Source organism: Arvicola amphibius, chromosome 4, assembly GCF_903992535.2.
Source record: "Arvicola amphibius chromosome 4, mArvAmp1.2, whole genome shotgun sequence".
Classification (NCBI taxonomy): Eukaryota; Metazoa; Chordata; class Mammalia; order Rodentia; family Cricetidae; genus Arvicola; species Arvicola amphibius.
Genome location: NC_052050.1, coordinates 61,047,514 through 61,074,311, shown reverse-complemented (window position 1 = coordinate 61,074,311; position 26,798 = coordinate 61,047,514). Strand labels below are relative to the sequence as shown.

The following is a 26,798-nucleotide window of genomic DNA, read 5'->3' as shown; positions in this document are numbered from 1 at the left end:
GGCTCTAAAGTGAAAACCCACAATTACACCCCTCCCAGAGGAAAGCAGGAGTCACAAGTCTTAAAGGTTTCCATTCAGCTGATTAAAACAATTTGCTTTCTGTTGTAAAACAACAGACTGCGGCAGCATCAGAATAACAGTCTGTCGTGGAGGACGTGAGGACTGGGGAGCGATTGGGTGTGCTCAAACTAGGACAGGGAGGAGTTACTCTGGGCAATTCAGTAAAAGATGCTGGCGTGTTTGAATGTGGCAGGTGCACATCCTCCCTCAGACTTCCAGCCCTCGCGGGGTGACTTGTGATTCCACCACAGTGTAAATGCAGTGTAAATGCTCTGGTGTGTGCTGTAAGGGAAGAGTACACACGTGTCTCTCAGAAATGAAAATTTTATTTGTTTATTATTTATCTATTTTTTTTTCATTTAATTTCGATACCGTGTCTCACTAGAACTTGCTTTCTGGACTAGGCTGGTCTTTAACTCACAGAGACCAGCCTGCCTATGCCTCTACCTCCCAAGTGCAGGGATTAAAGGCATGAGCCAGCATGTCTGTTTCAGAAGAAAATTTTAAAGGTTTTTTTATTTTTTAATTTTCTTTAAATATTTATTTATTATGTATACAATATTCTGTCTGTATGTCTGCAGGCCAGAAGAGGGCACCAGACCTCATTACAGATGGTTATGAGCCACCATGTGGTTGCCAGGAATTGAACTCAGGACCTTTGGGAGAGCAGGGAATCCTCTTAACCACAGAGCCATCTCTCCAGCCCTTAAAGGTTTTTTTAAACCATGGTTAATTTCTCAAACGCAAAAACCTAGGGGTACCCACAGCCAACAATATTTCAAAACACAGAAAGAGATAAAGAAGTAAGTCCATAGCGTTTCTGAGTCACTAGAGCCAAGCTTTGTGGTTTTTCAAGGCAGGGTTTCTCTGTGTAGTCCCAGCTGTCCTGGAACTCGCTCTGAAGACCATGCTGGCCTTGAGCCTGCCTCTGCCTCCCGAGTGCTGGGATTAAAGTGTGCACTGCCGCTGCCCGCTGCTTCTCTCTCAGTTCAAGGAAACACAGTCTCGCCGCGGACTGCCTGGTCCTCTAGCTAGCCTTATCTCTTACAAGTATCATATATATTGCATAGGCCTTCTGTGACATGAGCTTCTAATTTTGCATCTCATATGGGAAAAATTCAGCCATCACACTCTAGGACAAAGTCTTTTTTAATTTTTGCAAACATTTTACTTATTTACTTTTATGTTTATGTGTATGGATGTTTTGTCTGCATGTATACATGTACACCACGTGCATGCAGTGCCCAAGAAGGCCAGAAGAGGACACTATATCATCTGGGATTGGAGTTAGCGTTGTGAGCCGCCATGTGGGTGCTGGGGATCCAGAACAGGTAGGACAGCTAAAATATCTTCATGTTTACAGCCTTTGAAATATTTCTTTCTACTTACTAGTTCCTTTTTTAATATCAGCAGACATAGTAACAAATTTATAGACATATTTGAAGACTTATTGTTGAAGCCAATGATGTCAGAATGGACACAGAACATCTGTCCTCCTTATAACACACACACACACACATATATATATATATATATATATATATATATATATATATATATTTGAAGACTTACCCTTTACCCTCTGATATCTTTAACTTTTATAAGGTTATGGTTGCATACAACCAGCAAGAGGATCACGCACAAGAGGCATATATATGCCTTTACCTGTGCCTAACTTGAAATCTTCCCTGGCTATATACTTCAGGATAACCAGTTAGTTAAAAACCTGTGTCCACAATCTGTGTGGCCTCAGGATGGCTGAAACTTGTCTGTTGGGGCCACAGCCCAACGAAGTAACTGCTCAATAAATACCTAAGGGCACAGGTTTGTTTTCCTCAGGTGCTGGGCTCCATCCTCCAATGCCACAGCTGGATGAGTGCTCCAAGCAGGCTCTCTCAAACGCTGCAACCTGGGGCTGGATGTCCCAGGGGAAGCAGCAACCCGCGTTCGCGCTCACCTTCTCCGGGCGCGTATCGCTTTAAGGGCGGCGGGGCTGCGCGCGGGCCTCGCTCTGGGCCGGAGCCTGCGCGTCCGTGTCCCCGGCGAAGGCTCCGTGAGGACCCAGGGCGACGAGCAAGCGGGGCGATGCTCAGGCTGCGCGGTTGCTGCGCGCGTCCCCGCGGCGCTCCGGTCCGGAATGAGCGGAGCCGGGCGGGCAGCCGCGCCCTGCGGGTGCTGGTGGACATGGACGGCGTGCTGGCGGACTTCGAGGGCGGCTTCCTCCGGAAGTTCCGCGCGCGCTTCCCGGACCTGCCCTTCGTGGCGCTGGAGGACCGGCGCGGCTTCTGGGTGTCGGAGCAGTACGGACGTCTGCAGCCTGGGCTGAGCGTGAGCACCCGCAGGCCCCTCAGCCGTGCCCCGCGGGAGGGGAAACCGAGGCCGCACCTGTCCAGCCCCAAGCCAGCCCGACTTCCCCATTACCTCTGGCGGGTCATTCTGTACCACAGGGCTTCTGGGAGGACGGGGCCACAGCGCTAGGGGACCCATCGTTCAACAGCTGCAGGCTGTCACCTCGGCTTCCAGCAGTCTCCTTACTCTAGCCCTAAAAAAATCTGTCTGGGTTCTCTCTCCTTTCCCTCCCTCCCTCTCCACACCCCCACCTCTGCCACAGCCCCTCTCTACCCTCTTCCTATTAGAATTGGAGATTGAACCCAGAGCCTCCTGAAGGTTCGACAAGCTCTCTGTGACCTACATCTCCAAGCCTCTTACTTTTTTTCTTTGTCTTTGGCGCTCGCTAACTTTACTGGCTGCCCTTGGACTGACTCACTCTGTAGCCTAGGCAGGCCTTGAAATTTTGATCCTCCTGCTTCAGCCTCCCAAGAAGCTGAGATCACAAGCCTGTAACACCAGGTTGGGCTTGGATTTTTAAATTCTTGGTGTATTTGGCCTCGGGTAATTTGTTACATGGGGAAAAAAATAGACTAAGTGTTATGTCTCCTTACCCCTACACAGACATGGCTATTTCTTCCTCCTGATGAATTTGACAGTCCTCGCCCTCCTCCCTTGCTCCAATCCATAGAAGCATATATTTCGGTGAGACCGTAGCTAGAGAGAATGACTTTCCGGGTGTCACATGGGGAGTCAGAGTCTAGGTAGAGTAAACTTCCCTCTTGACCTGTATAAGGCCCTTGGGCAACCCCCTCCCCATGGCTAGACAGCTATCCAGGCCTTTGGTAGAGAGAATGTAATTTGGAGACTTAAACTAGTTTATGAAGGGAACAGGGGAATTTGCCCAGCATTTACCTTAGAGAATGAGAGCCATCTTTCAGCTGGCTGCCCAGAGGCCATGGCTAGAGGAGTGGATGGTGAGAAGGGTGATATATACCAGGTTAGTAACACCTAGTTTTTCATGTTCTCCCGGGACTGTGATGTCAGTAAGGTGATGAAGGAAAAGACATACAGACAGAAAGCTGGGTTCAGCCTAACTGCTCTTTGCTGGAGAAGCCTCAGCACCCCTGGAAGCTCAGGGCATTTATTGTACAGAGTTGGACAGAACGGTGGGTGCATACAGGCGAAGAAGGAGGCACGGTCTGTGGTGGACAGCCGGGTCTGGGAGACAGGTTTTGCTCATCTAGGTGGGAGTCGTCTGCAGGGGAGCAGTCTGCTTGTGGCAAACATCCAGGGGAGAAAGCTGGGGCCGACATTTTCTGCACACACTGTCAGAATCTACACCCGGATCAGAGGAAGGCTTTACCATGCTTCTGGGCCTCATTCCAGCGGGGAGGCGTTGCCTTCCCTTCATGGCTCTGCCTCTGTTAGCAACACACATTCACTCTGGACTTTCTCCAGCCCCTGCATGGTCCACTACTTTGTCTTGACTGTATGAAGATTCTACTGTCTCCACTTTGTACACAAGGAAAACCTGCTCCCACGTCACAGGATAGCAAGGAGTGCAAGTGGGATTCCAATCCAGCAACCTGCCCGCCTGCTGCATGTGTTTCTCTTTTTCTCCACTCTAATGTCCTGTTCCCTGTTGTGCTTTCTCTTTTAATTTCATCAAGGTGCGCAGCCCAGTGGTAGAGGATTGCCTAGCAAGTGTAAGACGCTAGGGTTCCTTCCCAGCCCTGCAACTCTCCCCCCGAATCCCAGACCGCTACATAACAAATCAAGCACCTCTACAATAACTTGGTTTATTGAGGTACTGGAAGGGGATATGGGGCATCGTTTCATTCATTCTCAGATGGTATTTCCGCAGGCGACTTCCACAGAGCGCCCAGGTAGCTGACATCTCCCAGTGCTGAGAACTATGAAAAGCTTTAAGGCAAAGGAAACAATCACCTGGATCACCTCTGTAGCCTCAGCAATCAGTTACTGCCTTGCATGGGGTTCACTTGTAGATGACTGACCAGTGCTTAAATTTGGGGGACACAATTTCCTTATAGGATTGTATTAAATTTATTGATTTATTCGTTTAGTTTGATGTGTGTGACTGTTTCGTCTGCATGTATACATGTGTGCTATATGCAGTTCTGGTGTGCAAAGGTCAGAAGAAGGTATCCAGAGCCTTGGAACTGGAGTTCCTTGCACATGTTTATGAGCCACCATGGAGGTGCTGGGATTGAACGTAGGTCCTGTGCAAGAGCAACAAGTGCTCTGAACTACTGAGCCATCTCTCCAGCCCCAGGAATACATTAATGGGATAAAATGAAAGCTACCCAGACTCTGCAAGCAGTCTTGCTCTAAACCAGCACCATCAAGAAGAAGAGGAAAAGAAGAAGACTGCAACAAAGACTTAGAGGTTTAAGCTTAGTGATCGCGATTAACATAGGCTGCATGAGGCCCTGGGTTTCATCAGCAGCACCATAAAACAAGGAAATGGTGCAGTGGCTCAATAGCTCTTTGTGTAGCTACTCCAGGCCCAAAGGGACCAATTCCCATCTTGTAAGTGCAAGGTGAGAGAGCACAGGGAAGAAGGAGGGGATGGGAGGAACCATTGATTTCCACCTCATTCCTTTTCCAAGCCTCAGCTCACTGAAGGATCCCCCCAAGCCTGCTTGTGACCTAGTGTCTGAAGTATCAGTGGTTAAACCTAACAGTCTAGGTATAATGGCTGTACTCATTTTTACTTTGTATTCTTGGTATTGGGGAAACCCATTCCAGGACCCCCATGGTACCAAAATCTACAGATGCTCAGGTCCTTCGTATAAAATAGCATGCATTTGTGTATGACCTGTGTAGTCCTATCCAGTTCAGCCCTGCTGCAGGAGACATGATTCAAGTGCAGTGTAAATGCCGTGGAGATGGCTTTAAATACTGAATGCAATACTGGGAGTAATGACAGAAAAAGCCCTCTGAGCATTCACTACACAGTAATTCCCCCTAATATTTTCTGTCCGTGGTTGTTTGAATCCATGGATGTAGACTCTGGGGCTCCAAAGGGTCAAGGAGTACCTTTGTTTTTATTCCTTTCGGTTTCCACAGTACTCTTGGAGGGAAAGCAGGCTAAGGTGGAAAGAAAAGCTCATTTTAGCTGTCTTAGACTCCTCGGCTGTTAGGACAGAGAACTGAGACCAGAGAGGGCACTGCCTCTACCAGTGCTTCCCAGGGAACTGGCAGGCCAATTAGTCTTGGCATTGGAACCCCGTGTCTGTCTTGTCTCACCAGGACTTTGGGAGGAAGGGATGGGTCTTGTCCTTTGTGTTCTTGGTGAGAAGCTCTACGAGAGTGGTGACCAGCCCAGAGTTGGCCCACAGCAAGGGTCATACTGACTCCATCTGTGAGTTCAAGTCCTGATGGCATTACCCCAAAGTGGCCTTGAAGGAAATCATGCTTTTCTTATATTGTGAACCAGCAATCTTTGGTCCTTTTAGGCTGTAAGGGTGGAACTTGAGAATGTGTCTCAGTAACAGTGTGCTTGCTCAGCCCATGTTGTTGACAAGGGGATGGGTGCTCTTTTAACCAGGCACTGGTGTTCTGTGCTGCACACATGGACAGCACTGAGATGCTCTGCTCTCGGAGGCTGACCTGGCCCTAGGGGAGATCTGGCAAGCACTCTGGGAACATGAGCTCTGACCTACTCATACATGGTAGAGAGGGGATCCTTACTTGCCTGTTTTGTTGTATGGCATCAGTTTTACTATAGCTAAAAAGAGGGTTTGTATTTCTTTCTGAGACAGGGTTTTATTTTGTTGCCAAGCCTGACTTCTCAAGTAATGGGACTAGCATGGGCCATTACTAGCACAGGGTCTAGTTTTGGCTTTCAAATTGATAAGCAACAAAATTCCTTTTTGGGAAGCAGAGGCAGGTGGATATCTGAGTTCAAGGCCAGTTTAATCTCCACAGAGAGTTCACAGAGGACAGTCAGAGCTACACAGAGAGATCCTGTCTCAATAAAATAAAATAATGTCTTGGTTCCTAGCACATAAGCCAGGTGAGAGCACAGCTGTTCTGATCAGTGTGATGAAGCATCTGGGACCTCCTATCTGTCCATTTCCCAGCTTACCGTATTTCTATCCTTGTGGACCATGGTGCACTTCAGGATCTCTGAGTTCCTTCAGCTTCCAACCCTAGTGGCTCTTTCCCTGTGGCCATGCATGCATTCCCTCGGTCCCCACTGTGTGCTGTGTGCTGTGTGCTGGCTGTGCTAGGCAAGCCTAGCGCATGTGTACTTTGTGAAGACTGTCTTCAACCTGAGAACACCGGGTGGCTCTCCCTGAACTGACACCGTAGTTTGTCTCTGCTGTGTCCTAAGAGAAGTCACATCCTTCCTGAGAGGGGGGTCCAAGCACACGCCAACTCCTTGTGATTTCCCCAGGACACAGGTCTGGGGTGAGTGCAGGGAGCCTTGAACCTCCTTCCCACCTAGTAGCAGCCCTGCCCAGCTGTATATGTTTCTAAGAGGAGGGTGGTGGGACAGTGGGGACCTAGAGGTGACTTGCTTTTTTTTTTTTTTTTTGCCTTTTAGGAGAAAGCCGTCAGCATCTGGGAGTCAAAGGATTTCTTCTTTGAACTCGAGCCCCTGCCAGGAGCTGTGGAAGCTGTGAAGCAGATGGCCAACCTGCAGAAGTAAGTATGCCTTACTGCCTTGGGACTCTTTTATCTTGCTGTCTTGCCCTTCTCTCCTTGGCCCTGCAGAGGCCCATTGCATTCTCATTGCTGACCCTGGCAAAAGACCTTGCAGGCACATGCTGTGGGCACTAGCATAGGCTTTGCCCACCAGGGAAGTCCAACTTGCTGTTGTGAAATAGCCACACAGGGCGGAAGAGTCTGTTCAATTGCCAAGTGCTGAAAAAAGGGGGAGCAGCAGGCCTCACCTGGAAAAGAGGGGTTCAGAAAGGACAGGGTGTCATCTTGTTCTGGTGATCTGAGAGCTTGTGTGGGGTGAAGCCCTCACTCAGCACCCACCCTCCGCAGTCCTCTGGAGCTTATTGGGACTGCGGACAGTGTGCGTCCCTGAGATCTTTTACAGCCTTATTGACGAACTCCACACTGCGTAGCTTCCCCATTTCAAGCGTACAGTTCAGTGGCTTTTAGAACACTTACAAAGTCATGGAGCCATTGCTACTGTCAGTTTCAGATTTTTCTTCACCCCCTAAAAGAAAATGTCAAACACATTAGCACACTGCTCATTCCTGCCCTTCTATGGTTGGTTCCTAAAAGCCACTAATCCACTTTCTACCTCCCGGCCTTTGCCTGTTACAGACAGTTCATATAAGTGCTGCCATCTAGTGTGTGGTCTGGCTTCTTAATGATTTTAAGGTTTATCAGTTTTGTAGTGGCTGCCAAGGCTCACCGTTTTAATCTTGTTAGTATGTGACTTGGGGTGGGGGGTTGGCATTTTGTATGATGGGCAAGTGCTGTAATCATTCCGCTACACCCCCAATCAAGTACTTACGCTTTTGACAACCGAATATTTCCCATTGTATAGACAGACTGTGTTTTGTGTGTCCATTCATTAGTTGGTGGACGTTTGGACTGTTACCACCTTTTGACTCTGAATAGTGCTGCTGTGGACATTTGTGTTAGCATTGGTTTGAACACTTGCTATTACTTCTTTGGGGCATAATCAGAGTAAAACTTCTAGGTCATAGGATATTTATATTTAATGTTTTAAAGACCCATCAGACTATTTGCCATTAATTTCAGGAAGACTGCAGTTTCTTGATGTGTTTATCAACACTCATTACTGTCTTTTATTTTTTAGCTGTCCTGGCAGTGGCTGTGACTATGGTCTCTCATTATGGCTTTTCTTTTTCCTGTGTTTTCTTTCAAGTCATCTCTCTAGCCCCTTAACTTTGGGTCTTACTTTCAGATCATGATTTTGCCTATCTATCTAATTTGTCTGTCTGTCTGTCTGTCTATCTTTGTGGTACTGAGGCTATCTATCTATCTATCTATCTATCTGTCTATCTATCTATCTTTGTGGTACTGAGGATTGAACCAAGGGTTTTGTGCATGCTAGGTATCATAGTTACTTTTCTGTTGCTGTGAAGAGACACCATAACCATGGTAACTTATAAAAGAAAACATTTAACTGGGATATTGCTTAAGTTCCAGAGGGTGAGTCCATGATCATGATGGTGGGGAGCATGGCGGCCGGCAGGCAGGCAGGCACTGGAGCAGTAGTTGAGAGCTTATATGTTTTCTTCAGGATGGATGGAGGCAGAGAGATTGAAATTTGATCTGGTGTGGGCTTTTGAAACCTCAGAGGCACTCCCAATGACACACCTCCTCCAGCAAAGCCACACCTCCTCCAGCAAGGCCACACCTCCTCCAATAAGGCCTCACCTCCTGACTTTAACAAACAGTCCACCAGCTGTGAACCAAACATTCAAATGTGTGTGCCTGTGGGGCCATTGTAATTGTAACTCAAACCACCAGACTAAGTGGAAGCTCTGGTTATGCCCCAGTTCCTCTGGTCCTTTTTTTTTTTTTTTTCCAGATAGGTTCCCACTAGGTAGCTCTGCTCTGTAGACCAGACTGACCTTGAACTAATGGAGATCCACCTGGCTCTGTCTCCTGAGGGCTGGGACTAAAGGCACACACCACCAAACCCAGAAAACTACTTTTGTGTGTGAGTATCTAGTAAGCCAGGCTCATTTTGTTGAGAAGACTGTTATTTCTCCCATTGAATTTTCTTGGCACCCAGTTTAAAGTAAACTGACCCAAAATATAAGGGTTTACTTTGAGATTTGCCCATGATATTTCTTTAAATGTAACAAACTGAATGACATAAATGTGACAATGTTTTCATTGTGCTGTATATAAATGCCTCTAAAACTCTCCACTTTCAAATTCTACTTCGATGCTGGTGGGGATGGTTTGCTGCCACGCTTGAGTTTAACCCCAGAAACTACACAGCAGAAGGAGAAAACCTATTCTTGTAAATTATCCTCTGATCTCCACTTGTGTGTCCCATACACAGTAAATGTGTAAATTCAAATCTGACTAAACAGGCACAAGGAAAACACACAGTGCTTATATTTTGAAGTGAATTGTAGACCTCATTTGGTTAGTTCTTTATCTTTAGGCTTGAGCTCAGGTCCTGAAGAGTATATTTCATTATGTTTTATGGTATGATCTTGACTTATAAATATCTATGACAAAAGCCTGGGAAGCAGGCATGGTTGACCTCTATGTCCTCTACCTTGGATTTAACCTATTTTAAAAATATTTATTTTCTGAGATTATAATATAATTACATCATTTCTCACTTCCTTTTGCTCCCTATAAATCCTTCTATATAACCTTCCCTGCACTCTTTCAAATTTATGACTTTTTAAAAAAATTGTTACACACCCACACACATATATATATATACATGATACACACATATACATACACACGTACGTACGCACGTACGTACGTACATACATACATATTCCTAAGTACAAAAGTGCAAACTATTCAGTCTATATAATATTACTCGTATGTATATTTTCAGGGCTATTTGGTATTGGCTAACCAATTGTTATCTTCCCTGGGAAAAACTATTTTACCCACTCTCAACTTTCCTTAGTTGCCTGTCGTTCTTTGTATAAGGTCGAGACCTCCTGGGCTCCCCCAACACCACCAAACCCACTTTAGTAAGTCTCTTATTATTTTCCTTGTTCAGCTCACATTTAGGCATTCATTCTGGTGAGACTTTATGGTTGTAGCTTCTTACATTCCCGGACACACAGCCTCACAGCAAACTCCCTATTCCTCTGGCTCTTCAAATCTTTCCAGCCCCCTCTTCCAAAATGGTCCCTGAGGTTCAGGAGTATTGTAGAGGTCTCCGTTGGGATGGGACGCCATGACTTTTGATCAGTTGTGGTTTTCCGTGATGGTCTCTTTCTGTTGCAATGAGAAGTCTCCTTGATACGAGTGAGGACTACACTTACCTGTGGGCATAAGGACAATTGTTTATCATGTAGTTAGGGACTTTGCTGGCTTAATAAAATGGTGGCTTCTCCAAGATGTTTGACTCCACTTGCCCTGGGCAGTTGACTTGATTTCCAGTACGAGGCATAATTTCCCAAGTAGAGAGCTGCTGTTACCACTGACATACATGTGCCAATACTGTGCCTGTAGGGTCATCGTGTAATTCTGGCCATGGTTGTGCTCACAGGTGTCATGTCTGGGTAGGACTACGGCCTGCCTGCCTCCTCTGGAAGTTAGCATGGCACCTTCTGGTATCATGAAAGCTAGTCTTCAGGAATGAGGCTTTCAGGTCATTTCCAACTCAGTTTCCAGGCCTGTTTCTGAAGTGCATGGCGTCTTTAGCATTAGGACTTATCTTTGACCTCCAGCGTAGGGAGTCAAACAAAGGCAGCAGCAATAGATACTTGGGAATCTCTTGGACAGCTCTGACCAACAGCTCACAAGAAGGCTTCTCATACCTGCTGTTGGGGTTTTGCTAGATGGTCTTTGGCTCCTGGAGGGAGTATTGTCAGCTTAGATGGGAACATTTCATTTACGCTGTATATGTATATTTATAAACCAACTTATGTCTTTTCAGAAATTTTTATGCTTATTTTATTCTCCCCCTTTGAACCTACTTTGGATAAAAAATATTTTGAAGAAAAGTTTCATTGGGAGAGATAAGAGAAGCTTGGGGGGAGGGTGATAATTGGTAAAAGTAGTTGCCCTAAGCCTACCTGAGTTCAAGTCCTGGGACCTCATAATAGAAGGTGAGAACAGACTTCTGCGAGTTGTTCTGTGATCTCCACATGTGCACTGTGGCACACAACCCCCCTACAAAATAAGTAAATGTAAATTAAAAAATAATTAGGTTAGAGTAATTATAATACATTATATACAAACATAAACTTGCCAAAGAACAAATTTAATCAATTCAAAGTTACATTCTTTGTAAATGTGTATTTTTAGTGTATCCAATATGCTAATAGGCTTCTTGTATTAGTTAACTTGGTGCTGTTACTATATAAAACACCTGATGTAATCAGCGTAGGAAAAAAAAAGTTTTGAGAGCTTGAGAGGTCACTCAACAGTTAAGAACACTTGTCTCGTGGAAGCCCTTGGTTCAGTTCCAAGCACCCACATGGCTACTCACAACTGTCTGCAACTTCAGTCCCTTGGGATTTGATGCCCCTTTCTGACCTCCTTGGGCAGGAGGCATGCACATTGTATATATACATACATGCAGGCAAAAAACACTCATACAATAATAAAACTAGTTTTTTAAAAAATATTTGTCTTGGCTCATGACCGTGGAGGTTATAATTGATGGTCACTTGCCCTGCTTCTTTGAGCCTTAGTGGCACAGAACAGCTATGACCATGTGGTGGAAGAGGCCTGTCACATCATCATGGCTATGAATTGAAGAGATAGGAAGAGGTCCCCCCACCACCCCGCACAGAGGGCATTCTACCTTCTTCCTATAGTGACTTACTCTCCTCCCATAATTCCCAAGGCTGGGGACCTTTGGGGAGTGCTCCAGATCTAGACATGGGACGTATGATACAGGCTGTGTTTGCAGTGAACATGTATGGATTCTTCTGTTTATGGGACCAAACAGTTAGGTAATAACTGTGCAATGCCTCTGCACTGTAAACAGTCATTTACACTATTAATCATGGCTGTAGTGCAGTGGCACTGTTCTCCTCGGGAGTTAGTAGGTGTGCACACACAGACAGAGGTATTCAGGAGGGACCATGCCACATGCATACTGCAGTATAGATGCATCTTGAAGCCATGATGCCAAGTGGAGAAACCAAGACACAGAGGTCACATACTGTATGATCCTATTTACACAAAATCTCCAGGACTGGCTGATCCTCGAGACAAAATGCAGATCTGTTGCCACCTGGGGCCAGAGGAGGTGGGAATGGGTACTGATTGCTTAATAGGGTTTCTTCTGTGGGTATTAGAAATGTTCTAAAAGTTAAGTTGTAGTTGTGTTGGTAAAACCTTTCAGGTACACTAAAATGTATTTAATTGTATACTTTAAATGGATAAGTATTATATGGATTATATCTCAGTACAACTTAAAATCAGGCTAGGAGTAGTGACACACACCTTTAATCCCAGCCTCAAGAGGCAGAGGTCGGTGGATTTCTGTTGAGTTCAAGGCCAGTCTGGTTTATATAACAAGCTTCAGGTCAGCCAGGACTACATGGTGAGAGCCTGTCTCACAAACAATATAAAACAAACAACAACAAACCCAAAAATAAAACAAAAAAATCTTAAAATCAATTTGACTTTTAAAAAGATACAAACTGCTAATGTGTTCATTTAACAGTGTAACGGAATCATTGACCGAGTGCAAGAAGCCAGACAGGAAAGCATACTCCAGAGGGAGTTCTAGAACATACAAAAGCAATCTGTAGTGGGAGAAAACAGCTTGGTGGAGAGGGTGTGTTCCGCCCTTGACCATGCTGATCCCTTTTTGTGGCATTCATATCCTACAACTTACCAAAAATTTCCCTTATAATAAGCACAGTTTTCAAAACTTTTTATATTTTATGTGTGTTTACCTATATGTATGTGTATTACATGCATGCTTGCATGTCAGCTGTATCTCAGTAAAACTGCTTAGAAACAACCAGTTTGAGCCAGATGGTGCCTTGTGTAGACCCATCTACTCAGAAGTCAAAGGGATTATATGAGCACAGGAATTCAAAGCGAGTCAGGACAACAAAAAGAGTCTGCCTGCGCCACCTCCCCACATAAAGGGTTAGTTTGGATGGAGGAGTCAGAATTGACCAGGCTGTCTGTATCGTGGTTGAAGAGTTGAGTGTAGGCAAAGCTGGGACTGAGAGTTGAACAAGTCATTCTAAGCTCTGGGTGTAGGCAGCATGTGGTGGCAGCAGGGTGGGGCAGGGAGATGGCTGTGTGGCTTGGACCTCAGCAATCAGGCATTGGAAGGAGCAGTGAAGAAGAGGGATGGCAGCTTGTCTTCCTTCCCTCTGAGGTTGGGGGTGTGAGGAAAAGCCTGTCTACAGCCGGACCTTTGGCAAGGCAGCTTTCAGAGAGGCTGGGCAGATACTGTCACCCTGCCAACAGTATTGTTTCTTTGCACCTGATGTTTTCCTGAACACTGAGCAGGTACAAGCAAAACCCCCAGAGGCCACCAGACAGGTTTCCACAGAACTCCCCAGGGACTAATTTGCCAAAGAGAGTTGGAGAAACAATACTCTTCCTGGTTTGATGGGCCAGCCCATACAGGTGCCAGAGCAGAGCACAATGTTATGACTCTTTGGGACAGGATGATGTTGCTGGTTGGGGATTCAGTCTGTGGGTGTGAGGAGGAACAAGCACCTGGGAAGCCCATTTTGGCCAGGATCAGCAACCCAGAGCTGTGATGGTGCATTTATCATGCAAAGCCCATGCCCCCCACCCAGTGAGGCCACAGAGCAGGACAGCATGTCTCAGTGGAGCCTGGCTCCCTTCCTCCTCTATCACCTGGCTATGACTAGTAGCAGGTGATGGAGGGTAGCAGGTGGTGGAGGGTAGCAGGTGGTGGAGGGTAGCAGGTGATGGAGGGTAGCAGGTGGTAGAGGATAACAGGTGGTGGAGATTAGCAGGTGATGGAGGATAGCAGGTGATAGAGGATAGAAGGTGGTAGAGGATAGCAGGTGATGGAGGATAGCAGGTGATAGAGGATAGCAGGTGATGGAGGATAGCAGGTAGTGGAGGATAGCAGGTGATGGAGGGTAGCAGGCGGTGGAGGGTAGCAGGTAGTAGAGGATAACAGGTGGTAGAGATTAGCAGGTGATGGAGGATAGCAGGTGATAGAGGATAGAAGGTGGTAGAGGATAGCAGGTGATGGAGGATAGCAGGTGATGGAGGATAGCAGGTGGTGGAGGATAGCAGGTGGTGGAGGATAGCAGGTGGTGGAGGATAGCAGGTGGTGGAGGTAGCAGGTGATGGAGGATAGCAGGTGATGGAGGATAGCAGGTGATGGAGGGTAGCAGGTGGTGGAGGGTAGCAGTTGATGGAAAGCAGGTGATGGAGGATAGCAGGTGGTGGAGGGTAGCAGGTGATGGAGGGTAGCAGGTGATGGAGTACCGGTAGCAGGTGGTGGAGGACAGCAGGTGATAGAGGGTGGTTCCTTTCAACCAACTGGAGATGTGGTTCTCTTTCACCGGTCTATAGGGTCTGTAGTATTTTTTTCCTTTATTTTCTCCCTCCTCCCTTTCTGGTGCTGAAGAAGAAACCCAAGGCCTTGCGACACACCTTTTCTACCACTGAGCCCCCAGCCCTCTGCATCCTTTCAGTGCTGTGCCTGTTACCAGTGCTTCTCTCTCCCCATTTTCTTTTTTCTTTCTTTTTTTTTTTTTTGGTTTTTCGAAACAGGGTTTCTCTGTGGCTTTGGAGCCTGTCCTGGAACTAGCTCTTGTAGACCAGGCTGGTCTCGAACTCACAGAGATCCGCCTGCCTCTGCCTCCCGAGTGCTGGGATTAAAGGCGTGCGCCACCACCGCCGGGCCCCATTTTCTTACTCAACTAGAGTATGCATTAACCCAGCTAACCTTCTGGGTCTAGTCCTGCTAAAATTGCCCACCTCAGAATTTGTTGCCTGTGACCAGCGTGTATCATCTGTGGCTTCCCAGGACCTTTGAATCAGGCAGAAATTACAAGCTGTAGCCTCTCGTGGGGAAGATCAGAACAATGGGTTTTCCCGTGACGGGTACAGGCGTAGCCCCTGGCAGGACTCAGCTAGCAGAGGTGGGCAGCGCACGGTGGTGTGGAGACAACCGCACGACTCTCTGTCCTTTCTCTCCCGGCAGCACTGATGTCTTCATCTGCACAAGCCCCATCAAGATGATCAAGTACTGTCCCTATGAGAAGGTAAGGAGTCCATCCCAGGCTGCTGTGTGGCACAGGGTCCCGTCATGGTGCTCCCTGCCTCTCTGCACCAGCCTGAGGCTCTATCTCATGTGCTGGATGGACTTGTGACAACGCGGGCTAGGTGGGAAGGGTACCTGTCACACTTATCAGATATGCCTGGTCCGGGAAAGTCTGGTGAAGCAGAGGTGAAGGAAAGAACCATGTTTAGGGAGGGGTCAGAAGCTCAAGGACGTCCCTGCATGAACAGAGTCCTCTCACTCATTCCCACACTCACTCCTATGGTTCTGGGACTGGAACTCAGAGCATCCTGCCTGCCAGGCAAGCGCTCCGCCACTTAGCGCCATCCTCAGGCTTATGTGAAAAGTCTGACCAAGAGCTGGCGTGGTGGGCTAAGCTGTAACCCCAACATTTCAGTAGGCTGAGACAGGGGGATTGCTAATCTGGGCCTGCCTGTGCTACATAGTTAATTTGAGGCCAATTTGGGCTACAGTGAAATTGTCATTCTCCCCCCCCCAAAAAAAACCAGAAAGAACATGTAAGCAAGGAAATGTAAGTTTTTTTCTGTGAGCTCCTTTGTCTAAGAGAGAAGCAGAGTGGTAGCAGTGGGGAGCTCTCCTCACATTAGAAGCTGCGGGCTGCTCTCTGCAGGGAGGATTGGGCCCACACTTTGTGGTTTCTCAGATGCTGCTGTGGACTCAGGAGGCTGGCCTCCCCTACTCAGGCTTCCCATCTTCATGCTGAGGGCTTCTGAGCATCTCCATCTTCCTTTTTTCCCACACCTGCCATCCTCGCCTGGAGTTGTTTGTGTGCCCTGTTCCAGGAAGAGCCCATACTCAGGCAGCCACTGTGGGTTATGTGGGCAGTTGCTGGGTCAGCTGGTGGTCATCCTGACCCCTTTGAACTTTCAAGGCTAAGCTCATTTTAGCCCAAGGGAGTTCAAGCCACAGCTCCTAGGGGTGGAGTGAGGAGCGAAGGCTGGGTCCTCTCTTCATATCAGGGCACCAATTCACAAAGGAGGTTCTGGACCAAGTGGGGATTGGTTAGAAACGGACATTTCAGTAACACTGACCTTTAGAGTTGGAAACTCTGGGAGTGGCACCGTGGTCTCAGCCAACTTGCCAGGTGGTTCTGCTGGACCCCTAAACTTGAGCCACGAAGGTCAAGTGGTTGGATGACTGGCCAGTACAGGCACCCTGGTTGGCTGTCAGAATCTACAGACACTTGAGTTCCTTTATAGAAACTCTGGTAGTATTTACACACCTCCCACATCCTTGAGTACTGAAGCCATCTCCAGGTAACTAGAGTACCTCATGCAGTTATAAGGACCTTTGCTGCAGTTGCTCACAGTTTTGCGTAGGGAGCAATGATGAGAAAGTCTATAAAAGGTCAGTTTAGCTGGGGTTCCTGGTTCCCGTTGCTCATGGTGAGCCTCGTGCTGTGCCTTGTGCTGTATACCGGCTCTACTAGAAGTGTGCTCTTTCCCTGGCCTTCCCCCCCCCCCCCCCCCCCCCCCCCCCCGTGTAAAATGGATCCTGTTTCCTGTGGATTCTCTTTCTGAGATATGTCTGGCATCTTTCTGCTTTTCTTATTGCTGCCACTTAGAATTTCTTTGTAGAACTAATGAGACTTCATAAGGTGGATCATGTTCAGCCCCATGCTAATTCCTTCCCTGTAAAAAGCCTGGCCCCACAGCCTGCCTGGCTCTTTCCATCCTAGGAGCTCCCACCCCTCTGTGTTTTATGCTGTCCTTGACTTGTGGCTCAAATGTAAAACACCCTCCATAGACTCATGTGACCGCTTAGTCCCTAGTTTGTGGTGCCATTGTGAGAAATTGTGGAGCCTTTAAGAGATGGGGTCTGGCTGGTGAATGTGGGTTACTGGGGGCAGGTTTTTGGGCTGGAAACCCCTCTTCTAACCTGAGATTCTCATATCTCTGTTTCCTGGTACACCCAGATGTGAGCAAGCTTCCCCATGCCTTCCCTGCCATAATAGATTGTGTGTCCTCAAACCAAGAGTCAGAACTGATCCTTTCTTCCTGAGTTTGTTCTTCCAGGTTCTTCACTGCACTGACAAGCAAAGTAACCAATGCAGTTTGCCATGTCCCTCTCCTCTGCATGTCCCTGGTCAGATGCTCACCGCATTTGCCGACCGCCATCTCTAACGCTCATTCATCCTCTATGTCATAGCAGAGGCATAGCTGTCTTGGCCCTGGTTTCCTGTACACTGCTCAGAATGGCTCTGCTTGTTCCTGAATTGTTTTTCGTTTCCCACCAGACTGAGATCTATGCAAGTGCTGGCTGTCTTCTTCCCCAGCACAGAGCTAGGCACCTGGGGACCACTTGAATAGATCCACTGTTCAACAGAGAACTAGCAAAAACATTTTCAAAGTATTTTTTGAAATTCATACATGAGTATTTACACCATTTCTACCCGTCCTTCCCCTCCAACACTTCCCCTGCTCTCCCTCCTTCTCATAAGCTCTTCTTTAATTGTTTTTAGAGGCAGGATTCCCCTGAATAGTCCTGCTGGCCTGGATCCTGCAATTCTCATACTGCAGCCTTCCGAGATTACAGGTGTGAACTACCCCTGGCTTAGCAGAGTCATTTTTTTTAATTAAAAAGTTTTAATATACCATATGGTCACATATATTTGGTCACATTCTTTTCCATCCCCCACAAGCTCCCAGATCCCCCCTCCCTACCCATCCCATTTCATATTCTTTTTCTCTCTTAAAAAAATACAAAACCAAAACAAACAAGGCACAAGAAGAAAAGAAAGAAAATAAGATAGAACAAAACAAAACATGGATTCTGTTTTGTATTGGCCAACTATTCCTGAGCATGCAGCCTACCTGGGATGTGGTTAATTCTTTGATTAAATGAAATAGAGTTCTTCCCTCCTAGTAGCTCTCAATTGCAAATAACTTCTTGGTTAGGGGTGGGACTCAGTGCCCGCTTCCCCTTCTCCATGATGGGATTTTGTCTGTTTGGAACTTGTATAGGTCTTTTGAGTGATATGAGTTAAGATTTCCACTGCTATGACCAAGAGCAGCTTGGAGAGGAAAGGGTTTATTGGCTTTACATATCCTGAGTTATGATCCACGGAGGGAAGCCAAGGTAGGAGCTCAAACCTGGCAGGAACCTGGAAGCAGGAGCTGATGCAGAGGCCATGAAGGAATGCTGCTTACTGGCTTGCTCAGCCTGCTTTCTTACAGAACTCAGGTACCAGAGGTCATACCACCTACAGTGGCCTGGGCCCTCCCCCATCAATCACTAGTTAAGAAAATGCTCTAAAGGCTTGCCTACATCTGATCCTGTGGAGGCATTTTCTCATCTAAGGTTTCTTCCTCTCAGATGGCCATAGCTTTTGTCAAATTAGTATAAAACTAGGTAGTACAAGGATGCTGTCACAGTCTCTCTGAGTTCATCTGTGCATTGGCCCTGTCGTGTCTTAGAGATACTGTTTCTTTGAAGTTGTCCACCACCTCTGGGTCTTAAAATCTTTCATCATCTTCTTCAGTGTAGATCCTTGAGTCTTGAAAGGAGGAGTTGGATAAAGACATCCCATTGAGTGCTCAAAGGTCTCTGTCTCTGCACATTATCTGGTTTTAGGTCTCTGTATTAATTACTGTCTACTCTAAGAAGAAGTGTCTTTTCGACGTGGGTTGAGAAGTGCACCAGTCTACGGGGTTTAGCTATGTGTGATTAGGAGTTGTTTCATTGCTGTCTTCATTTAGCAGAATAATTGCAGTAGGTTCTTCCTTAGGACCCATGGCCTATCTAGTCTCAAGTTCTTGGCCTCACTAACCCTCTCAGGTATGGGTTCCCTCTCATGGAGCAGACCTTATAGCCCACCAAAAGCTGATTGGTTTCTTCTATAACATTTGTGCCACCATGGCACCAGTGGGTATAGCTTTTAGGATCTGTAGCTGGGTGAGATTGATGATTACATTTCTCCTTAGGGATTAAGTATATTACCTTCTAGCACTATAAACACACTTGTCAGTAGCAGTGAAGCTTCTAGTTGGGCACCAGCTTCATTTCTCTGTTTGATGATGTAAGTGTGTGATGTCTTCAGCAATCAGGATTTCCTAATACTAACCCTCTGACGTATGTACAGCTGGTGAAGACCTTTTTCTGTTCTGTAAGCCTTATCTTTGTTTGATTGACAGTGTCCTTTGCTTCCAGAAGCTTTTTATCGTTTGAGTTATTTATTTTCTTCATGTCCAGCTTTTTGAATACTTTATATATTGTAGACATTAGCCCTCTAGTAGATGTATAGTTGGTAAAAACCTTTTCCCATTCTGTAACCTGCCACTTTGTCTGAATGATGGTGTCCTTTGCCGTATAGAAGCTTCTCAGTTCATGAGGTCCCATTTATTAATTGTTGATCTTAGTGCCTGTGCTAATGGCGTTCTGTTCAGAAAGTCTTTTCCTGTGCCAACGAGTTCAAGCCTATTCCTTACTTTGTCTTCTGTAAGATCCAGGGTATCTGGCCTTATGCTGATGTCCTTGAAGTAATTGGATTGGAATTTTGTGTAGGGTGCTAGATATGGATCTATTTTTATTCTTCTGCAGGCAGCTATTCAGATTTAACCATTTGTTTGTTTTATTCTTTTGTTTTTTTTTGAGACAGGGTTTCTCTGTGTAGCTTTGGAGCCTCTCCTGGAACTCGCTCTGTAGACCAGGCTGGTCTCAAATTCACATAAATCCACCTATGTCTGCCTTTCAAGTGCTGGGATTAAAGGTGTTTGCCATTACTGCCTGGCAGCTATTTTTGAAGCATAGAAATTTTATACTTTTAGCTTTACTATGTAGGTTATGATCCACTTTTGATTAATTTTTTACATGGAGGGGAATTAGCGAAAGTAAAGGCTCTGCTTTATCTTACAGGTGTCTGGTTCTAGTTATTTCTCTCCTGGGAAGGCAGTCTGGGCTTTTTTATTTCCTGGTCTCATTCTGACATTCTGAATGTGTTCACTAATCCTTATCTCTCTTGTACTCTCTTGGATACTAGTGTTTCATAATAATTTCAAAGCCGCAAATTTCCAAACATTATTCTTTAAGTAATTTTTAAACTATAAAAATTAAACTATAGTTATGGCCAGGTATGGTGGACACATGCCTTTAATCCTATTGCTCAGAAGTAGAGGTAGGCAGATCTGTAGACCAGGCTGGCCTTGAACTCATAGAGGTCCACCTGCCTCTGCATCCACACACAATCTTCCCATCCATGCAATAGCAGGTGCTTGTATTAGTCAGGGGTCTCCAGAGGAACAGAACTGATAGGATGAATATCTACTTATGGGACTTATTAGAGTGGCTCACAGGCTGTGGTCCAGCTAGTCCACCAGTGACTGTCTACTAATGGAGAACCCAAGAGTCCAGTAGTTGTTCAGTTCACAGGCTGGGTGTCTCAGCTTGTCTTCATTGTATCTGGAATTCGGAAGAAGTGGGTTCTAATGTCAGGGAAGGAATGGACTTGCCGGAAAAGAGAGCAAGCTTCCTTCTTCCATGTCCTTCATACAGGCTACCAGCCGAAGGTGCAGCCCAGATTAAAGGTGGATCTTCCCACCTCAAGAGATCTGGATTAAAGGTGGGTTTTTCCACTTTAAATGATTTAATTAATAAAAATTTCTCACAGGTGTACCCAGCTGCTGGGTTTTAGTTCCAGAGGTCCTCAGAATTCCAGAAGAACAGCCATCTCAATGCTCTAGTTACCACACCTGGACCAGGCAGCTGTCCAGGGATGAGCAAGGCTCAGAAGCAGAGCAGTGGCATGCCCGTCTAGAAGGGGTAGCTCTGATTGTCCCGGCCGCAGTCCGGGTGCTCAGGCAGGGGCCTGGCTCTGATTGTCCTGGCCGCAGTCCCGGTGCTCAGGCAGGGGCCTGAGCTCTCCTCCAGCTGCAGGCAGGAGAGTGCAGTGGTGGGAACCGTCGCTGGTCCTCTTTGAACTTCAGTTTCCTCATCTGTAGATCCACGAACAACGGCACTCTTTCCTTTGTGCAGCTGCTCCTCGGCGGCTTGTAGACAGGCCACGCCAGAGACAAGAGCCCCAGAGACCGGGTCACGGGACTGGGTTCTTGTGGTTTGATGATGATGCTGCACCCAAGCCCATGATTATCACCCACAGCGGTGCTGGCCACGGTGAATTGGAATTAACAAAGGAAATAAAACTTCTCAGCTCTGTGATTGGTTCGTGAAACATGGTGCTCAGGGCCCAGACCCTGTCCTGCCTCAGAAGCCTGGCGCCCCTAAGCCCGAGCTGTCTTAGTTGTGGAAGAAGCCCAGGGGTCTCCCTGGTTCTTCAGTGTGCCTCGTACAGTCAGGGCCAAGAGCTGCAGGAGTGGGAAGGACTTCTGCACCCAGGTTGCCATGAGGGTAAGAAGGCAATGGGCATGAAGTACACTTACATGAGCAGCCCTTGTTTCTGTCTTCCAGTGTTGTCTCTGTGTCACCTCCATGTCAACACCAGGGTCCCTGTGTCTTCTCCGTAACCTGACCCCACTCAGGGAAGCATCCCAGAGACTCAGCCCATCCACTCCCGTCTGCCTGGGGCAGCATCTTCACCCGGCTAAGCTCCTTTATGAGCATAATGGGGGCCTGTTTCCCTGCAGTGGGAATCTGTCTGGGAAAATGGCCAGTAGGACCTGCAGGGCCTCACTGAAGGCTTGGCCATGAAGCCTTTCCAGTCAGAGTGACCTCAAGCAGTCTGTCCAGAAAGGACTGTTTCTCCTTCATTGGACATTTGGACAGGTATCTGAAGAACTACCGTCCCTGTCCTAAAGGGTGCCAGAGGCTACCGAGGCAGATTGCAGGGATACAGATAATAATCCCTAATGAAGGGATGAGGGGTGTGGAAGTGAAGCAGAGGGGGACAGTTGTAGAAACTTGCTGTGTCAGGGGAGAAGCGTGCCTGAAAACTGTGTGTGAGTGTCACATCTGTTGGTGCATCGTGCATGCGTGTGTGTGGTTAAAGACCTGAAGAGAGAGAACTGTCTGAAAATGAGGCCTGAGGGCACACATGGAACAGGGCAGGGCCATGCAGCCCTCTCTTTAGGCTCTGCTCTGTTCCCCAAGTCCTTCCTGTGCTAGAGGTCACTTGGGGCCACATGTAGCCTGCTCATATATCTGCCCAAGTCACACGGACCACAGCCAGGACTAATGGGACCTGCCTGGGGTTCTGCTGCAGTGGCTACACAGCCTTTCCCTGGGGAGGTCACCCCTGCAAGCCCGTAGCACGCGTGCAGTCATCTTCTAACCCTGGCTGCTGTTGGTTCTCACGGGGGGGCCAGATGAATCAGCCAAAGGCTCCTGTTTCCTTCTGCTGGAAGCTGCCCTGACTAAAGTACATACCTGCCTTGGTCTTGGTCTATGAGCAGATCAGGGAGGATGTAGAAGGGTACCCAGGTAGTTAGATGCAGCTACACCCTGGGCAGCGTGGCACAACTGTGAACCTCAGGCCCGGGGCCACTCATCCCTCTCCTGGTTCTCCCGACATGGCTACTCAGGCCTCATCCGCCGCTAGCCTCACTAGTGCAGTGAAGGAGGGAAGGCTGTTTTCCCAGTTCCCAGAGTGTCTTAGGAAAGAGAGGCAGGTCCAGAGCTCCACCGTGGCAAAGGCAGTGTGGCCTGCCAGATTACACAGTGTTCTGTCAGTGGTAGCCGTTCCTGTGTCTGATAGTTGTTCCTGTCTGTCAGTCCTGCAGACACCTGCACTCTTTGTGTGCCTGGGACATCAGCCGTCTGCAGCACCCCCTCTGCACTGATGTGACAGTCAAACTCCACCCCCCCAGTATCAAATCATACATGGTTTGAATCCACCTGTCTCTGCCTTTATTCCCAGCAGAGACATTGGGCAGATCTGTGGGTTATTTCTCTCGTGAGTCGGAAGTCACTAAGCCCCAAGACACAGTGGCAGCCAGTGTGACTAACCTCTGATGGAGTGCTGAGAGCATTCTGTGCCGCTCTGGGGATGTCAGGTCTGGGTCTGAGTTGTGACCCTTCTGTAGTCTCCTGAAGAGTATGCAGGTACCCAGCTCCCAAGTGACAAATTCCTGGGTGCAGAGCTGCCCAAGCTGGCCCTCTGTATCAGCTTCCTTCCCTTCAGAGTACTGGGGTTCTAGGCTGAGCTCTGTCTGATGTCTTCTCCTCTGCTACCTCCAGTACGCCTGGGTGGAGAAGCACTTCGGCCCTGACTTTCTGGAACAGATTGTGTTGACCAGAGACAAGACCGTGGTCTCTGCCGACCTTCTCATAGATGACCGGCCGGACATCACAGGCAAGTAGTCTCTGGCAGGGGGAGGATGGGTAGCCCTAGTTGCCTTCTCCCTTCTCCCACATACCTCCTCCTGGGGTCTCCTCATCTCACATACCCCTTTACCAGGCGTTTATCAGCACCCAGTCAGAGGCTTCTTCCTGTTGGAAAGGCCTGCCTGCACCCTAGAGACAGGGGGCTACTGGAAACCAGAATGTCTGTGCCTTTACCCAGACTTAGTTTACTCTGTTGACTCTCCTGAGTGAAGAACCCAACTTTGATTTCAAACCTTTGTGTTTAGTAACTCCCTGCCCCCTCTTCCCCTCAGGTAGCGCAGGCAAGTCTGTTACATAATAGGAAATCACAGTATGCTCCATGGCTGGCAGTGGCTTGGGCAGTACATTTGTTCTTTTTTCGGCTCCAGCTAATGACCCCTTCCCAGAAAACAAGCAAGCCGCTAGCTTGGCTCACTTAACTGACGCGGTAGGGTGGAGGGGGGGCGCTTCGGGCGTGGTGGGATTTGGGAGTTCCATTAGTCAGCCCACACTGTTTCCTGCCTCCTGGATGTCTTCTGCCTGGTTTTGCCGCACTGTGGTCAAGCTGTTTCCTCCTAGTAGTTCTTTGGAGCTGCAGGTAACGGGTTGTTCTGGACACATTGGTAGGAAAACAGTTTCTTCCCCGGCAAAGTCTTCCAGAGGCTTAGGGCAACATGACCCATGGGCTTCAGCCACGGGAACTTCAAAGAGGTTGTGGCACAGTATGGAAGGAGATTGGTACTAGTAACTGCAGGGCACTCAGTCCTGGGCGTCCCACTTTAGGTAGTTGGCCAGGCCGAGCAGTGATGACAGCCCCATCAGCCATTTCCATGTGGCCCGCTTCCTGTGTGTTGCACGGAGCACCTTGTGCACGGCACCTTGTTTTACCCTCATGCCTTCTGTAGGGCAGGCTAAAAGCATCCCTTTGCAGACAGAGAAACTGAGTCAGGAGAGGCACGATACCTGCTGGTAGGGCTCATGGCTGATCCCAGGCCTTGCACTGAGGCCCTGTTTCCCTCCACAGGGGCCGAGCCCCACCCCAGCTGGGAGCACATCCTCTTCACCTCCTGCCACAATCATCACCTGCAGCTGAAGCCCCCTCGCCGGAGGCTGCACTCGTGGGCAGATGACTGGAAGGCCATCTTGGACAGCAAGCGGCCCCGCTGAGCAGCGGCTCTCTCGTGGTCCAGTGTGGGGCTCGCGGCTCATGACTGGACAGCAAGCAGCCTGCTGAGGGCTGTGCTGCAGCTCCCTGGCATCTCCTGGAGGACCCAATGGACTCCTTGATCAAGACCACCTCTCGACACACTCCCCTTGCTCTCCTGGCCCAGTCCTTTACCTGATCTTGGGGCAGGGCTGGGAGAAAGGCGTTTGCTCCTGGGCGACTTGGCCTAACCTCAGGCAGGGGCCATGCCACTGCCTCGCACTGCTGACAACAGGGTGTTCTCTAAGGAACAGAGGGGTCCTGCTTCAGGATCTGTGGCCTTTGCGAGGTAAAGAGTGCCAGGGGCGGATGACAGAGGGTCCCCTGGCAGGCACGTGCCCTTCCGCCTCTAACATGGAGCCTTGTCCAACTTGCCCACTTAGTCTGTTTTCTCCTCCTGGCGTTCCGTGGCCACCAGGCTCTCTTGGAGGCCAACAGTGACCCTGCCTATGACTAGCAATGGTCTCTTTCTCTGGTGTCCCTAGATCCTATTCACGGTGCAGCGAGGAGTCAGCAGGCTTGATCATTTGTTGACCATGTGAGAAACAAATGCTATTGACATGTAGCTGCGGCCTTCTCTAGCACCTGCCCCAGGATGATCTTGTGTCCACCGGCCTGTGATGTAAGCATCTGGGAGTCCCACGTGGACAAACAGAGGCGGGCATAGCTCTCTTTTGTGGTCGTCACGTGGTACCACGTGGGCGCAAGGGCGAAATGGCCTCAATGGTAGCATGCCTGGCAGCCTGATGGTTTCTTTTGGTCCCATTCGTCTGAGAGAGGCCCTGCTTCCCTCAAGCCCAGTACCTCACACATGTTCCCCTAACCCTGAGTCAGACACAGGGCCTTCTCTACGCTTCGCCCAAGGCCAAGTTTCCATAGTCCTAGAAGCTGTTGTCACAGCCTCAGCGCATGTTCCTTTTGGGCTGGTCCTTGGGAGGTGACACTTGAACCAGCCACCCCCCAAATGCCCCCTTGAGAATTTTAGAAACAGTGCCACTGAAGACCACTTGCATCCTCAGAACCTTTACTTGCGATGGGCATGGTGACACACACCTGTTTTCTGGGCACTTAGGTTGGCACAGGAGTGTTGCGGTGGGTTCAAGACCAGTTAGGGTTGCATAGCAAAGCCCTGTCTAAAAACATTAAAAACCAGGACCCCAGTTTGTTTCCTGGCCTTCATACTACGCCTTCAGCACCTGTGACTGCCTAGGGACCGGGCTAGGTAGACAAAAGAATGAGGAAGAGAACCCTGCTTTCAGAGCTGGCCAGGAATTCCATTTCCCGTTTTTTGTCTTAAGAGCTCAGCTCTGTCACCCAGGCTAGGTAGGGAGGTTCAGGACATCCACCACCCAGTCTGAAGGATGCCCCAGGAATCCCTGCTTGAGCCCCTCTTGACTTGGCCTTATGTAGCTTTCCGTAGTACCACCCTACTGTTATCCCTTGGGCTGGTTGGGGGCCCTGCCAATGCTGTGCTGGAAACATGGCAGTTGTGCTGGAACTCTGGCTCAAGCAGGGCAGCATCTGGTGATGCCTTGACCTGGGGGCCTGGAAGAAAGCCAGTCCCTGGAGTGTGGGCTCTGTGCCTGCTCCAGAGACCCTGTGTTATCCTGACGTAAGATTGCACTCCCACAAGCCATCTACGCAGGACCAGGAAACAATGTGATAAATGAGGTGTATGAACTCATTCCTTGTGACTCCTGCTGGCTGGGCCTGGCTCTCTCTTTCCTGTCAGCCATACGGCCTGCTTTCCCATGATCCTTATGCTGCCAAATGCCGTCTCCTCTTAGAGTGACCTGGGCGGTCTGGAGCCTTGCAGCCTCCAGCTGTCGCAGTGAGGGAATTCTCTTTGCCTGTGACCTTCAGTGACAGGTTGGGGATGGTCTGTCGTGTACCTCCTAAGTACCTGAGCTTTTGCCAAGTCAGAGGTCACAACAACAAATGAGGGTCACTCAGCCCTGCCTTGAAAATATTGTGATTCTAGTTCAGGGAACAGAAACCAGGGCAGCTCGT

The 26,798-nt window shown here is 48.3% G+C and overlaps 1 protein-coding gene across 2 annotated transcripts; it reads left to right on the top strand.

Annotated features, from left to right (window-relative positions):
* Positions 1-2,088: 2,088 nt before the first annotated feature.
* Nt5m (5',3'-nucleotidase, mitochondrial) lies at positions 2,089-25,948 on the top strand. 2 transcript variants are annotated; one of them, XM_038328554.1, is made up of 6 exons: positions 2,089-2,388; positions 3,013-3,093; positions 6,965-7,065; positions 15,233-15,293; positions 23,459-23,573; positions 24,609-25,948. In XM_038328554.1, the coding sequence occupies exons 1-6, from the start codon at positions 2,146-2,148 to the stop codon at positions 24,749-24,751; spliced, it is 744 nt and encodes a 247-aa protein (XP_038184482.1). In that variant the 5' UTR covers positions 2,089-2,145; the 3' UTR covers positions 24,752-25,948. The 2 variants fall into 2 exon arrangements, with proteins under 2 accessions (XP_038184482.1, XP_038184483.1); XM_038328555.1 differs by lacking the exon at positions 3,013-3,093.
* The last annotated feature ends 850 nt before the right edge of the window (positions 25,949-26,798 follow it).